At 31.9% G+C, this 14,992-nt stretch overlaps 1 protein-coding gene and 1 long non-coding RNA gene across 2 annotated transcripts in view; one reads left to right on the top strand and one right to left on the bottom strand.

Annotated features, from left to right (window-relative positions):
- Positions 1-14,992, top strand: part of LOC127735937 (uncharacterized) — a 45,242-nt gene that overhangs the window by 20,082 nt on the left and 10,168 nt on the right. The window lies entirely within an intron of this gene.
- On the bottom strand, positions 8,588-12,709 carry LOC127735923 (uncharacterized). The gene is made up of 2 exons (XM_052246366.1): positions 11,821-12,709; positions 8,588-10,994 (listed from the first exon to the last, which is right to left on the bottom strand). Exon 2 carries the CDS (start codon positions 10,991-10,993, stop codon positions 8,900-8,902), a length of 2,094 nt encoding a protein of 697 aa, XP_052102326.1. The 5' UTR covers position 10,994; positions 11,821-12,709; the 3' UTR covers positions 8,588-8,899.

Raw genomic sequence — 14,992 nt, 5'->3', positions numbered from 1 at the left:
AGAGGAGCATTCGCTGAGATTTGGGAATGATCTGATTTTAACTATTTGGCCGGCTCACTATTAAAAAAAAATTGAATTAAAACGATCATTTTCATCTAAAAATCTCTTAAAAGACTGAACAATAATTTTAAAAGTCATTTTCAGTCTTCCAATCAATTTTATGGCTCATTCACTGCGGCAAATTTAGAACTGTTCAGACAAAACACTTGCAGTCAAAATGAAACCATTTACTAAAAGACTGAACATGACTCAATAAATTATTGTTCAGACTTTCCAGTAGATCTTTACATCGAAATTACTAATACAGACTAAAATTCACTTACTAGTGTCGTTGGAAAGCACGTACCTGAACGTAGAAAAATTATTTTATTATTCATGATACTTTATAAATTTGGATCGTCGGTACACTAATCTATATTTGCCTTCGTGCTGTAAATTTGAAAAGCCAAAGATGTATCAATACACGAACATGTGAAGAGCTATATGACCAACACGGACATAAATGAAAAAACTAAATCCATCTTAGGTCAATTTTGCTTGACAAAGTTTGAACCTTAGTTTTTGTTTGATAATTTTGAATTTTACCCAACGAAGAAGTGAATTAATGAATGCCTCTTAAGATTTGATGTTAGACATTTAAACATAAGGAACACAATTTTGACCTTTGCATCGACAGAAAGCGTCCTTTAATTTTGACTGTTATCTTAAGTGCTATTTGCTTTTATGATCTAAACATTTTATGTACCAAACTTTTGAACCAGAACGTATTAAATAAAGATGATTTCAGAAACACGTATTCGTTTGTATATCAACCACAAAAATATGTAGTTTTTCATGGAGGACACGAGGAAATTTAGTCGAAGAGTACAGGATCAGAACCTCAAAGCATAAAATCGTCTTAACTATAGTATTTATTCTCTATCAAATATAATTTGATTGCAGAGTTTGTATTTAAAAGTTTTTTTCTCCTTAGATGACCCAAAATTCATAATATACAGATCATGATAGCAAAAACTAAACCAGAGGGAAACTCAGGAAATATGAACAGAGCCATACGAATCCATTCTCAGTCATAATGTCATATTAGGGAATAGAACATAATCGGTTAATTAATAGATCATGCAATCTAAAGATCTATGACACTTAAACACGGTGCTTGTGAGTTGAGATAAACGTACCTCGACTTGGTCGACATATATACATGACAACGACCGTAATACTTATATATAAAGTAATAGGGAATAGTGTATGTTGCATGATGAATGTTGTATGGTTCGTAAATTTAAGTTTGTTTAAGTAAAACATTTTTAATTTTTCATCTTGCTCAAACACCTTTCATGGTTGGTTATTTTGAATAGCGTGAACAGTATTTGAATGAATCGGGAAAGAGGAAAGGGGAATGATGTATGGTGAATGGTGTAATGTTGTATGTGACAGGGTGTATGGTGTAAATGAGATGATGACACCATTCGAGGATTGTATAAATAATAAACATAATAATGTTTGAAGCTATCAATTGTTTAGGTCAATCAATTGATACAATACCATTAACATCTGAGGTGACCATAGTATACATTTTAATTCCCCAACTTAGTTTATTTTGACGACCTTTGAAAGTAAAACACAAAATAATCGGATTATTAGAATTACGAAAGTAGGTAATTCTGAGAAGCACAAATTGTATTTAAATTGTATGATTCTAAAACTTTTTCAGTTGCCACAGTCTTATTTTTAGGTGTAAACACGACCATATTTGACAAAAGGTTATAATGAATTTCGGACCATGAAATTTATGAAGAGTTGTTTTCTTTAATCTTACAAGTTTCAAAATTAACGTAATCTTCGACATACCATACAATAAAACTATACACCACACCTTTTTAATGCATAACTCATACACATGTTCATAATTTGAAGCAAAACATAAAAAACCACACATATTTCTACACTCTTTAGTTTTCTAAGTTGAGTTCTATAGACTGTTATCTGTCTTTTTGGTCATTAATTTTGCTTTTTGCCATGGCGTTGCCAGTCTGTCTTGGACTTATAGGTGAGTATCCCTTTGATATCTTCCCCCTCTCCCCCTCTTCTATAATCTCTTATATATTTACATGTATTTATGTGTAGATATAACTTTTTTTCCACTATGGTCAAACTTAGAAAATTTAATAACGCTCTTAAAATACAAGATCATAGAAGAGTTATGTGCCCTTTAGAATGATGGACGTGTAAATTTTCAGAGTACAAAATATTGAAAATATAGCGAAATCAAAGATGCTATGGAGATATGTGAGATATGATTGGAATTGATATCTAACGGACTTTATTTTGGGATGAAGAGAGCCAATAAAAAATAAATGGTTTATTTATTTTCACACAATTTGTTTATTCTTCATAGACATCACCAAAATAGAACATAACACCTACACGTAACGAATAAAACTAACTAAGATTGAACAATACAACGTTTTTGAAAGCGCTACTGAACAGTTCATCGAAGTTAAACTTTGGACTTTAAGATCCAACTATGCCCATAAGTGTTTACACGCAACCTCAATACACATAATGGATTTGAGCGAGACACGTAAACTAATGGAAGATAGAAGGACAATTATTGAAGGCAATGGAGACGACCAAAGCGTACCTTTACTATTGAACACTTTTATTAGCTTGGTATCGAGCATTGATAAAAGATTGCAAGTTGTTGAAAAGGGGATTGAGAAGTTTGTAGAAATTAAAAATATAATTACATCCTAGACCAGTAGGGTAATAACTAACGAGCAGGGACAAAAATCTTGTCAAACCAAAGTAACGGAACTTGAAACCAATGTTCAAGGAAAAAGGGAACTTATTTGACGATGTAAAAGCTTGATGCGACAGAAACAAAAGCGTCAACGAGAAAAATTCAAATGAACTCGAACAAGCAAAAGCCTGCTTTAATAAACTCTTTAAAAAATTATCAGAATTGAGAGACCAGCGGCAAGAATGCAACTGTCAAACGGAGCTTGATAACATGAAGGAAAGAGTGCTCGACCTTCAGTGCCGCTCCATGAAGAACAATCTTGTTTTTACCGGGCTTCATAATGTCAGAGATGAAAATACCGAAGAACTTCTCCGGTGCTTTCTTTACAACGAACTAGGCATTGACTATAAAATTGAGTTCTGGAACGTTCACAGGTTTGGACGATATCAAGATGGCGGAAGACCGCCTCTTTATAGAAAATGAGCTGAACCTAATCCGCGACGAAGTCGAGACAGCAGAAATGCCATACCAAGGTGGCAGTCTACCAACACGCCAAGGTGGATCTTCGCCACCACGCCAAAGCGATGCCACACCACAGCGCCTAGGTTAAGCCACACCACATTGCAAAAGTTACGCCACACGCCTTCGCATTGAACAACTAACATCAACCCCCTCATCTGATAGCAACCCCAGGAAACGATCCCGCACAGGGTATACTCCGAAGGGACAGTTATTGGATTGCCTAGGAGTGCACCATATTGACAGTTCAACACTAATTGATAGATCTGATATTATTTATGTAGACATTGCTAATAATGATGTAAATAGTAACTGTAATAAAACTATGTGTAATGATGAAACATTTGAACAGATTAATTGTATTTTTGAAAATGTAAACGTCGATTAAGATATTGATTAAAATGTTAATATAAATCATGATGGTATAAGTTAGTCCTCTTTTGATGAAACTGTAGATTTGTCTAAAAACAAAAGCTATAGATCTTTTATATGTAAATTGTTGTGGCCTAAAACATAGGCTACAATATCCAGAATTTTAAAATTTGATCCGAAAACATGATATTGCTTGCTTTGTTGAAACAAAAACTGACGATATGGATGATATTCATTTATCTGGTTACAAATCAAAATTCAAAAATAGACGTAAAATATCAAGAGTGAAATCAGGTGGCATTATAATCGGGTATATAGAAAATCTGAATACTCTATAGAAGTGCTTGAAACAAATAGTAAATATGTTCTATGGTGTAAAATTTCTAAATTTTTAAATAACGAGGATATACTATTCGGAGTAGTCTATATCCCACTAGAATATACAACATATTCTTCCCCTGATGAATTCAATGACATTGAAAATGAATACTTGGAATTTTCAACCACATTTGAACATATTTTTATTATTGGTGATTTTTACGGACGTACCTCAAATGAGAAAGATTATGAATTAATTGATGAAAAAGATATAAGTAGAGATTTGGAGGGTGTATCTATAAATGATGTATGTAATTTAGAATTGTATAATATACCCAGAGATCGTATCAGTATGGATGAAGAGAAAACACGTTACGGTAATAACCTGCTTGGTTTATGTAAATGTAACAACATATTCATTATGAATGGTAGACTGGGAAATGATAAAACTGGGAAATTTACCTGCAAAAATGCTAGCGTTGTAGACTATTGTCAGAGTAATGTTAACGTTTTAGAGAAACTTATTGATTTTGATGTGTTAAACACTTGTATTCAGATGTTCATTGTCCATTGTATTTTCGCTTACAAAGCAATGCATTTGTTATAGATTGTAATGACCTGGACAGTCCGAATGATCAGTCAAGACAAAAGATTAATAAATGGAATCATAAAAAGGCACCTGAATTTAGAGCTAATATCAATGTTGATAGATTAGACAGTTTGTTACGTAATTTGAAAAATGTGAAAGAAAATGTTGATGATAACAATGTTAACGCATTTGTAAATGAGATTGCATTAGTTCTTTCTGCTAAGACAACGTTTGAAATGCGAACTGATATACCGAAAAGGCGAGCCCCTAAAAACAAAGGAGACAAGCCATGGTTTAATTATGACTGCAAATTTGCGAGGCAAAGCTTAAGAAAACTTAAGCGCAGGCTCATATCAACACCTTCGCTTTTATTATATAACGAAGTTAAAGATTCTGAGAGGAAATATAAAAAAGGTATGGACAAAGCCATTAAAAATCATAGACTGGATATGGCTAAAAAATAAATAACCTCAGATCTCAAAATTCAAAAGAGTATTAAAATATTTTAAATAAGCGGGAACACACGAAACAACCGGACATAAATTTTGATAATTTTCTTAACTTTTTCAGAGATCTAAATTCAGGCACCCGCGATCCTATGGTTTTACCAAATGTTGACCAAGATATTTTAAATGAATTAAATGGTACACTTAATGGTCTAATTACAAAGGACGAGATTATGAATTGTATTAAGAAACTAAAAAGTAAGAAAGCCTGTGGCGACGATATAATTATAAATGAATACATTAAATCTTCTTTTGATTTTTTAATTGATGTATATGTTGAATTGTTTAACTTAGTTTTTAGAACTTGGATTATACCAGAATCTTGGGTAATTGGCACGATCAATCCATTATATAAGAATAAGTGAAACAGATTTGATCAAAAAAACTATAGACCTATCACAATTGTCAGTTACTTATTCACTTCGATCTTATGTCATAGATTATCATTTCCGATGAAGTTTTGTTAATAAATGAAAATCAATTTGGATTTAAAAGTGGATATTCAACAGTAGATTGCATATTTATACTGCATTCTTTCTTTGAAATTTTGAAATTAAAAAAGAAAAAAATGTTTTGTGCATATGTGTATTTACAAAAAGCGTTTGACACAGTCAGAAGAGACGCTTTATGGTAAAATATGTTATTGAATAACATTAATGGTCATATGTATACCATAATTCATAAGATGTATGATAATATTAAGTCATGTTTATCTTATAATGGCAATACATCATATTATTTTTCATACAATATTGGTCTAAAATTTATCTCCTTTTCTGTTCTCACTTTTCTTAAATGATTTGGAAAACTTTTTAAGATTAATGATTTCCCATTTCTCAGCAGTAACATACCCTCTTTTCCGTCGTATGGTGTTTACATATCTAAATTGATACGTTATGCTCGTGCATGTTCACACTATACTGACTTCATATACAGGAGTGTTTTCCTAACGCAGAAACTGCTCCAACAGAGTTATGAGGAGGAAAGATTAAAAATGACACTCCGTAAATTTTATTGACACCATCACGAATTGGTTGATCTATACGATGTGTCTGTGTCTAAATTAACTAATGACATTTTTACTACGTCTTAGATTTTGGTGTAAAATCTATGTCGTCTGTCTGCTAAGTACCGAACGTGACCTATTCAAGAATATGACTGTTATACCGAGTGTAAATTTGCATTGCTCTACGACGTGTCTCGGTATTTTGTACATCCAACATTCATGTATTTATTTTTGATGTTTCTGTTATGGTTTCGGTTGGATAATGTGTTATGTCTTATCGTTTGTAGTCCAAATAATTTATAAAATTGCCTTTCAATTCCATCATTGTCATGAACATTGTTTGGACTGGTATTGCGAAAATATTTGTATAAAGTTCGAGACTGCATGTTTGTTACGTAAGTGCGTCACTGTTTGTGGTGTCTATCTTTGATAGAGGAGGTTCGTTGTTGTTCTGCAGTTTGCATGTTGTGTCAACTATTATATTATTTGTTTGTGCGTTTCTCTGTGATGAGTGTTCTTGCGTGTGTTTGTGCAGAATTTCTGTCACGTAGTGTTGTCATTTTAGCGATATTTTTTAACATTGTCATATAAGCGGGAGGTTTGGCTAGCCATAAAACCAGGTTCAACCCACCATTTTTTCTTAAAATGTCCTATACCAAGTAAGAAATAAGGCACTTGTTATCAAATAGTTCGTTTCTATGTATTTTGCGTTTGTTTTTGTTGCACTTCAGTGTTTTTTTTTGTTCCTTTGTTTTCCTCTTATAATTGATGTGTTTCCCTCGGTTTTAGTTTGTAACCCGGATTTGTTTTCTTTTAATTGATTTATGACTTTTGAACACCGGTATACTACTGTTGCCTTTATTTCATCAACGCGAACTTGATTGGTTTGAACACTATTGAAGATGCACTAGAAGAAAAAAGGGATATTTATGTTAAACTTTTTGCAACTCTCTATGCAGATGATACTGTGCTAATGACGGAATCGGTCAAGAACCATCAATTGTTGCTAGATAAATTTCACTCATATTGTGATGTCTGGAAAATGAAAGTTAATGTAGAAAAAACAAAAATTGTAATTTTTAGTAATGGTAGACAACCGAAAAATCTCAGTTTTACATATAATAACTCTGTCATAGATATCGTTCAAGTATTTAACTATCTTGGGATCTATTTTTCCCAAAATGGCACATTTAAATACTGTAGAAAACACCTAGCAGAAAAAGCTACAAAGTCAATGCATGAGGTGATCGAAAAGGGGAGAAAACATGGCTTATCTATTAGTTGTCAATTGGATTTATTTGACAAATTAGTGAAACCGGTCTTATTGTACGGTTGTGAATTTTTTGGGGTTTGGGAATAACGACATTCTGGAGAGAGTTCAATTAAAATTCTGTAAGCTTCTTCTGCACCTAAAGTCTTCTACCCCAAATTGTGTAGTATATGGTGAACTTGGATGATATCACATAAAGGAGAGGGGGCTCTAAGGGGCAAAATTGGCCCCACTTCCAAATCTATTGATATTTCTTTCAATTGATATCTATGATATGGAGCTTATAAAACACCAAGGATTTAATAGTTATCTTTTGCCGTTTTCTTGTTATGACGTCATAAAAATGGTATGCCGACTAAGCTAAAATATCAGCTTTTTGCATATTTTATCCTTTTTTTATGAATTGTGTACTTTTTACAACAGATTAAACCTTAAATAATCAACGTGAATACATTATTACTAGTGTAACATTGTATTTATACAATGAAGAACAAAATTGATATAAAGTTTAACTATTTAATATCAGTAATATAGTTGCTATGGTAACAACAAAGTTAAAATTTTGTTCTATGTATGACTAAATTACAGAATTTTTTTCACAAGAGAGAATCAACAAGTATTGTTTGTGTATTCTTTTACCTTGAATAACCAAAATGAGTATTGTGTGTACTTTTATGTAGCCTGTTGATAAAAACAAAAAGAAGGTATAACATTTAAATCGTACAGTACTAAGTATAGAGATAATATATGAATAAAGTTCGCAATTTCATAAACTATACATTTCAACAATTTCTCAACCTTCTTAAAACTGAAATATTCTTAGCACGTTTATCTTTATTAACTTTTCACATGTTCTTCATATCAAATTAAAAAATATAATGTGCATCCCCCTACCCCACCCCCACCCCATTTTTTTATTACCTCAACCTTCCTTTTTTAAATGTTGCCAAGGTTACAAGTGCTACATCAGGAGATAGTATATCAGATCAACAAAACTGTTGATTAAGAAACTCGTCTTACTAGACAATGATTATGATTTTTTTTTTAAACAACAGTTATCACAAATTCAGGTATTATGCTATCAATAATAATTATGCCAGTTTGGTGTAACAATTTGTTCGAATTTACCAATTTAACTATTGCAATAAATGTCTTCCCTTCTATATTCGACATCTGCAGATACACATGAAACTTGAATTGAAATCATTTCAATTGTTGTTTAAGATTTTCCGTACTGAAATTAAGCATGAATTGAATATTAAATATAATGAAAAAACTTCTTAAGTATCACCATTAAAAAATTTAGAAAAATCTCAGTCAAGCCATCATATTTGACATTTGTTTTTTGCTTTAGAAATGTTAAAGGAAGTACATGTATATATCAGGCAAAAACACTTTAACTGCTGTTCTTTTCTATAAAATTGACAGTTGTTGGTAATATTCCACATAGTGGTACCCTGATACCGACGTACGTCAGTTTCATTTCCAACAATGACATACAAAACAAAATTGACATTATACGATATGCCCTATATGGCCAAGTAATTGTTCAGTATAGAATACAAATGTTTAATGTTTACTCCTCGGGTTCACTGTCACTATCATCAATGACTTCAGGCTGATTAGCATCATGGACATAGTCCCTCCATTGCTTTGCTTGATTTCCTTTGCAACTTTGATGCCGGTAAAAACTGAGAAACCATATCACTGAGGAAATATGACTACAAGTGCCAACAATTCGAGCTCCGGCCTTGCAAGTACAGTACCAAGCCTTTATGCAGCAGTCATCGTATGTAATCCATAGATTATGCGATTTGCTGCTTGTATGCCTACTTGCCATTCTAACCCTAATGAGTTGATGTCCCTGTTGCATGACTTCATAGTATTCGTCATTTTCTAAATGTTCCTCAGTATAACTCTTAGCTAGTTTAAGCTGGTATACACCGAGCGTTATGTCCCTGATGTCCTCCTCCGATAGCTTCGGAAAATCTTCAACTGAATCGTTGCCGTCTATTTTTTGCCACCTACCACTTCTGGAATGCAAGTTTTCATTTGATACTCGTTCCATGAGCTCATTTTTCTTCTTTGACATGTGAAGCATTTTTGTACCTAAGAGAAGGTCTTCAGTTTCATTACCAGAATTAAGTGGTGGTCTATACTTATTACATATGGCACTGACAAAACGTGTATATTCACCAGCATACGGTATAAGGGAATTGGGTAGTACTTTGTCAAGCAATCGCCACTGCTTGATTCTACCATTAACGGACTCAACAACCCAGCGGACCTTTGTTACTAGACGTGTTGTGTTACCATCTTCAACCGAAAGTTGCTTCTCTTTACGTTTGAGAAAGCTTGGCATTTTAATTTGAATACCAAATTCTTCTAAAAGGTCGATACTGTCCCGAAATCCCCGATCAACCACAACAACATCATTTGTTTCAAACCATTCCTTAATTTTCTCCAAGTTATTTTTAAAAATTGAGTTCAAAATTTTGGCATCATTGTTTTTGCTGTTACAAAGGTAGGGTCCAATCACACTTACAATGTATCCAGTAGTAGTTACAAACATCATTGGCTTAATCAGGTTGCGGTATTTGTGCATGCTATATGTACTACGTTGAAATTTAAATTGTCCACTCTTTTGTATGTAAATATAAGTACCATCAATTACGAGTATAGCAGTTGTGTTTGTGATATCACCAAATAGTGTTTGTGCCAGTGGACGAGTGTGGTTTTGTATAACACTTTCTCTGGATACATGATCAAAACCTAAATATTTTGGTGTAAAGTGCTGTTTAACTGCATCTCTTGCGGATGATATAGCTTTCCTGATAGAATCTTTGCTTATATTAAACAAAGTTGCTAATATCTTATTAGACATCCCCGAACGAAGTTTGGTCAAAAATATACCAATGCATGTTCTCATGCTTCGTACTCGAGTATCTCTTATAGATGAGTTTGGAATGTGAGAACATAAGTCTTCAAAATCAGTTATTGTTAAGCCAGTCAAATTTCGAAAATCTGTGTCATTTAAAGAAGAAGATTTATCAAAGTCAATTCTAGCGTTTTTATTTTTTAAAGCATGTTCTCTAATTGTATCGATCAATTCAAGTAGTCCGCTGCGATTGAAGTCAGAAACAGTATACACACTTGTTATGTCTTCGTTAGCTTCTTTTGTAAAACCTTCAGTACATAAATGACGAGGACAGCAACGTGATCCGGCAGGAATAATTATATTCTTTTCCAAAAATGTGTTAAATCGTGCTTCTTGGGGAACAACCATAAGTTTTGGACCACGCTTTTTGCAAAGACAACATTGTGCATGACCTTTAATTGTTGAAGAAATAGGAAGCGATATTGATAAAGGAGAACTTAATTTTGCTCTTTTAGGTGCGGATGGTGGCATAAAATCAGGATCATTTGTATTTGTATCAGTTGTAAGAACAGTTGGTGTATTTACTTGTGCTTGCTCTTCTCTGTAGTATTTCCGTCGACAAGTATCACATATAACGTCATCATCATTAGGTAAAACAAGGAAACTCTTACTGAGAAAATTGCGCAGATTTTTATTTGCTTCTCCACACAAAGGTCTTCTTTTTCCAGGTTTTGTTCTTTTTTCACACAATATACATTTAAAATCTTTTCGTCCCTTTCTTATGTTGTCCATTCTGAAAAAAAAAACAACATAAGAGGATACAAATAATATTTGGTACATTCAATTGCAAAATCTATCCAACTCCTAAACAATTTCATTGCAATCTGTTTTTGTTAAATATATATGTGTTAACTGTATTGCAAAATCTAACGTTAGCCTGTGCTAAAAGAATATTGGTGAAATAACATGATTAAATTTAATGATTATTATTGTAAAGAAGAGAATAGAAATAACCGTTTATGAATATAGGCGGAATACATTTTACAATGTGTTGTGCAGAATAGCCATATTAAATGGGGAGGCGAATAAATAAGACAGCAAACCAACTACAGAGAATACCAGAACATTTTCGACATAAGACAAGCCCGGCACTGTAATGACTGTTCAGCATAAATTGCTTTTTTAAGTAACAGTCATGTTGAGGTTTTATGTTTGATGTTTGTTATTCACATAACACAAAATTTAGATCAAATATAATAAATTCCTTTGAAGATGAAACTCTGTCTGTCACTCTTCTTAATAGCGTAGATTATGCAAGCCAGTGCATCACATGAAATTTTCATAAGATTTTCCATAGTAGAAATAACATTCTAAGTTGTCAAATTCATCGATGTATTTGGTTATATGAATATTAAATGAATGTATTGACATCCAGTGGCAAATATTTCATACATTTTCAGACTATAACATAATGTAATCCATATTTTATACTTTTACTTCTGGATGCTGCGCATAAATATCTAATTTTAAATCTGGTTTCGCAATGCTTCTAATTGAACTATTAATCTTCTGCACTCAGTATCAAATAATCGATTGCATAAAACTATATGGATACTTACTCATTTTTAATTCTACAAGGAAATTATCATGTAATAATTTAGGTCCACTGTCTGCAGAATCCATTTATGTCTTAAAAAAAAAAAAAAAAAAATCACGTCTTTATATATATTGGTGCATGTTGATTTTGTTTCTTTTTTTTATATCTATCATGAAAGTCAACAGAAGGAACTTTCCTCTTTAGCACATATACCATTTCTTCATGAGTAAAACACGTGCAAATCTGTCGATAATGATACTATAGTACATGTAGCTTGAGAATTAACAATTAACAAAGTTCGGGTATATACTTTTATTTATCTTTTTTTTTAATTTTTTGTTGTTTAAGGTGTCTTTACAAAATTATTGATAAATGATAATATGATTTAAAACGACAAATGTAAAAAATTACGAAACGATGAAAAAAAAAAATTGGTCAAGATGAGACTCGAACGTAAATCCTTTTCTTACTAACGTAGCGTGTAGGCGATATGAACCACACTGCCACATCAACTACATGACGTTAATAACTCATATTTATCATTTTGATTCATAAACGGACGGAACAATATTATTTCGTTTTCATTTCTTTACTACTTACTTACGATTCAACTAAATTGTTTATATCATTGATATGGCCATTTCATAATTGTTGATTATGTCATGGTCTAAATTATTTTTGTTTTATACCAAACAGACCATGCAGACGTGCAAAATGAAAATGAAGTTTTCGTCTGCTGTGCCGTGGAATTTTATACGTGTTTAGTAATCTGTGTTCCGTTTTAAATACTTAATTTTGAATAACTTTGAAGCAATTAATAGAAAATAAATCATATAATTAAAATTTTGTTTTTATTTCGATTTTTCTTAGAGATAATTATATGAAAAGATGGAAGAACTTTTTACGTGACATGTTCATGGTGTAGTTTATGCATATAACTTAATTACCTTTCACGGAGTACAAATTCCACCATTTTCAAAAATATGATCACATCTTTTAAATTATATTAAGTTCTTTCAATTCTGTCTGGCAATATCAAGTATTTAACGAATGATACGCTGATTTCTATTCCGCTATAAAAAGCTTCTTAACAACAGCACTAGTAAAATTCCGTGCGTCAGTTCCGTAATCGTTTACAACAAATATACGCAAGGGCCAGGATATGCTTGAGAGGCTATGTTATATATATATATACCCAAAAAAATGAAGACAAACACTTTGTTATTTACTATCTATAGCCAAACTTTATTGTAATCAACCATTGACAAAAAATTCTGTTAAAAAAATACATCTGTTCCTGGTCAACTCTTTGTCTGACAAAATTTGCGTACCGGTATATATGAAAAACGGACGATAATTTTAGATTTTTGATGCCGGTTTGAGCAAGTTTTTAATTGAAATTCAGTATGAGCGCAGCTTTGCCCCATGAAAATATTTCAACATAAGATGCTTTTTGTTGATATTATTGCTCTGACAAAATATTTTGTTGGGGCAAGAATGCGCTGGTACTTTTTTCGTAAAAAAACTTAGTGAAAATGACTAGAAAATTGCGAAAAGCCAGCAAATATGCACGTGAAGTGATGTCAAAACACAGCATTGTGACGTCATAACTACAAAAAAACATTTTTTTCATAAAATGAATATGTCCAACGCAAAAAGAAAGCCATACACATACGAATAAGTAGAATTTGAAAAATTCTCGAAATTGAGGCCAATATTGGCCATTATAGCCCCTTCTCCTTTAGATATTAAAGTCCGTATGATGTCATTTTGGGTGAAATTAGTATGTGGTAAACCGACTAAATTATCAGCTAGCATTTATAAACTACTTTGCGTCAAATGAAAATGATGTAAACTTTAGTTGGTTAAATCATGTTGAATCTATTTTTCCATTTTTAATGAAACGGGATTATCTTCTGTGTGGTTATATCAAACATGTATCAGTGACATTTGGTTAAAGAATACAATCAGAAAATCACTTCAAGATCAGTTTCAACACATATGGTTTTCAAATGTGCAAGCATGTTCGAAGATATTAAATTATCGAATTTTTAAGAATACTGTTGGTTTTGAGAACTATTTTGATATTTTAGAATTTCTTGATATTTACACTTTATGCAAATTTAGAACCATTAACCATAAACTACCTACTGAGATAGGGAGATAGACAAATATTCAGAGAGATAGACGAACTTGTAAATTGTGTAATTCAAAAGATCTTGGAGATGAGTTTCATTATATTATGAAGTGTAAAGAGATGTCAGTAAAAAGAAACAAATGTATTGATAAACAGTATGTATCTCGTCCAAATATATTGATGTTCAAGGAAGTTATGAATTTAACCAAAAAATCTAAATTGAGAAAGCTTTATACCTTCATAAGATATATAAATTCCCATGTGTGCCCTCCTGGCTAAATACAATCAGTATAATTGTAAATAGCGTACATATTTTGCTCTGTGTATTCATGTATTTATGTCTGTATTTATTGATGTCATGTAGTGTCTGTATACCATTGTAATTGTAATGGTTTGACAAAATAAAAGATATATAGAACTAATAGGCAAAGCAAGTAAAAAGGAAATAATTCAGATAGAAAAATGCAAGGTAAAAGACAAATTACTGCCATGTAATGTATTATTAACATTTGCTTTGAGTATTTCGAAATTCGATCATGAACAAATTCAAAATATTATTTGGGATTTTCGCGATGATTTGGTTTAAATTTGTAAGGATTTCATGTTTCTAAAGCAGGTAATAAATATTTATCGTATTACATTTGAAAAAGATATCGATCTCAACAACTGAAGAATATGTATCATTTATAAACAATAAAGTTGTTTTTTCTAATAAATTAATGAATACAAGCACTCTAGGAGACTATATTCTGCGTTTAATGGACGAAGTTCTATCGATCCCTGTATTTGTCGAGAAAGTGAAAATCAAGTAGGTATATAAACCTTTGAAGTAGAAACGTAAAGAACATTCATATAATTGCAGAGCAGTTTATATCAAATATGCAGAGAAAACTGATTTTCCGTGTATTTTTCTCTCATCTTGGTACAATGAACTCATCAAAGTATCAGAGGTTATAATTTCGCACACAACACGAGCGTTTCATCTACTTAATACGCATTAGTAGGAATCTAAACAATTTGAAAACAAGAAGTTAAAAAACACTTTAAATTTTCAATA

The sequence above is a fragment of the Mytilus californianus genome, unplaced genomic scaffold (genome assembly GCF_021869535.1).
Source record: "Mytilus californianus isolate M0D057914Y unplaced genomic scaffold, xbMytCali1.0.p SCAF_3, whole genome shotgun sequence".
NCBI classification, from domain to species: domain Eukaryota; kingdom Metazoa; phylum Mollusca; class Bivalvia; order Mytilida; family Mytilidae; genus Mytilus; species Mytilus californianus.
Note: the sequence above shows the minus strand (reverse complement) of the source record. Positions and strands in the feature narration are given on the sequence as shown.

Coding starts and splice junctions, on each gene's coding strand:
- LOC127735923 (XM_052246366.1), bottom strand. CDS start 10,993: ATGGACAACATAAGAAAGGGACGAAAAGATTTTAAATGTATATTGTGT.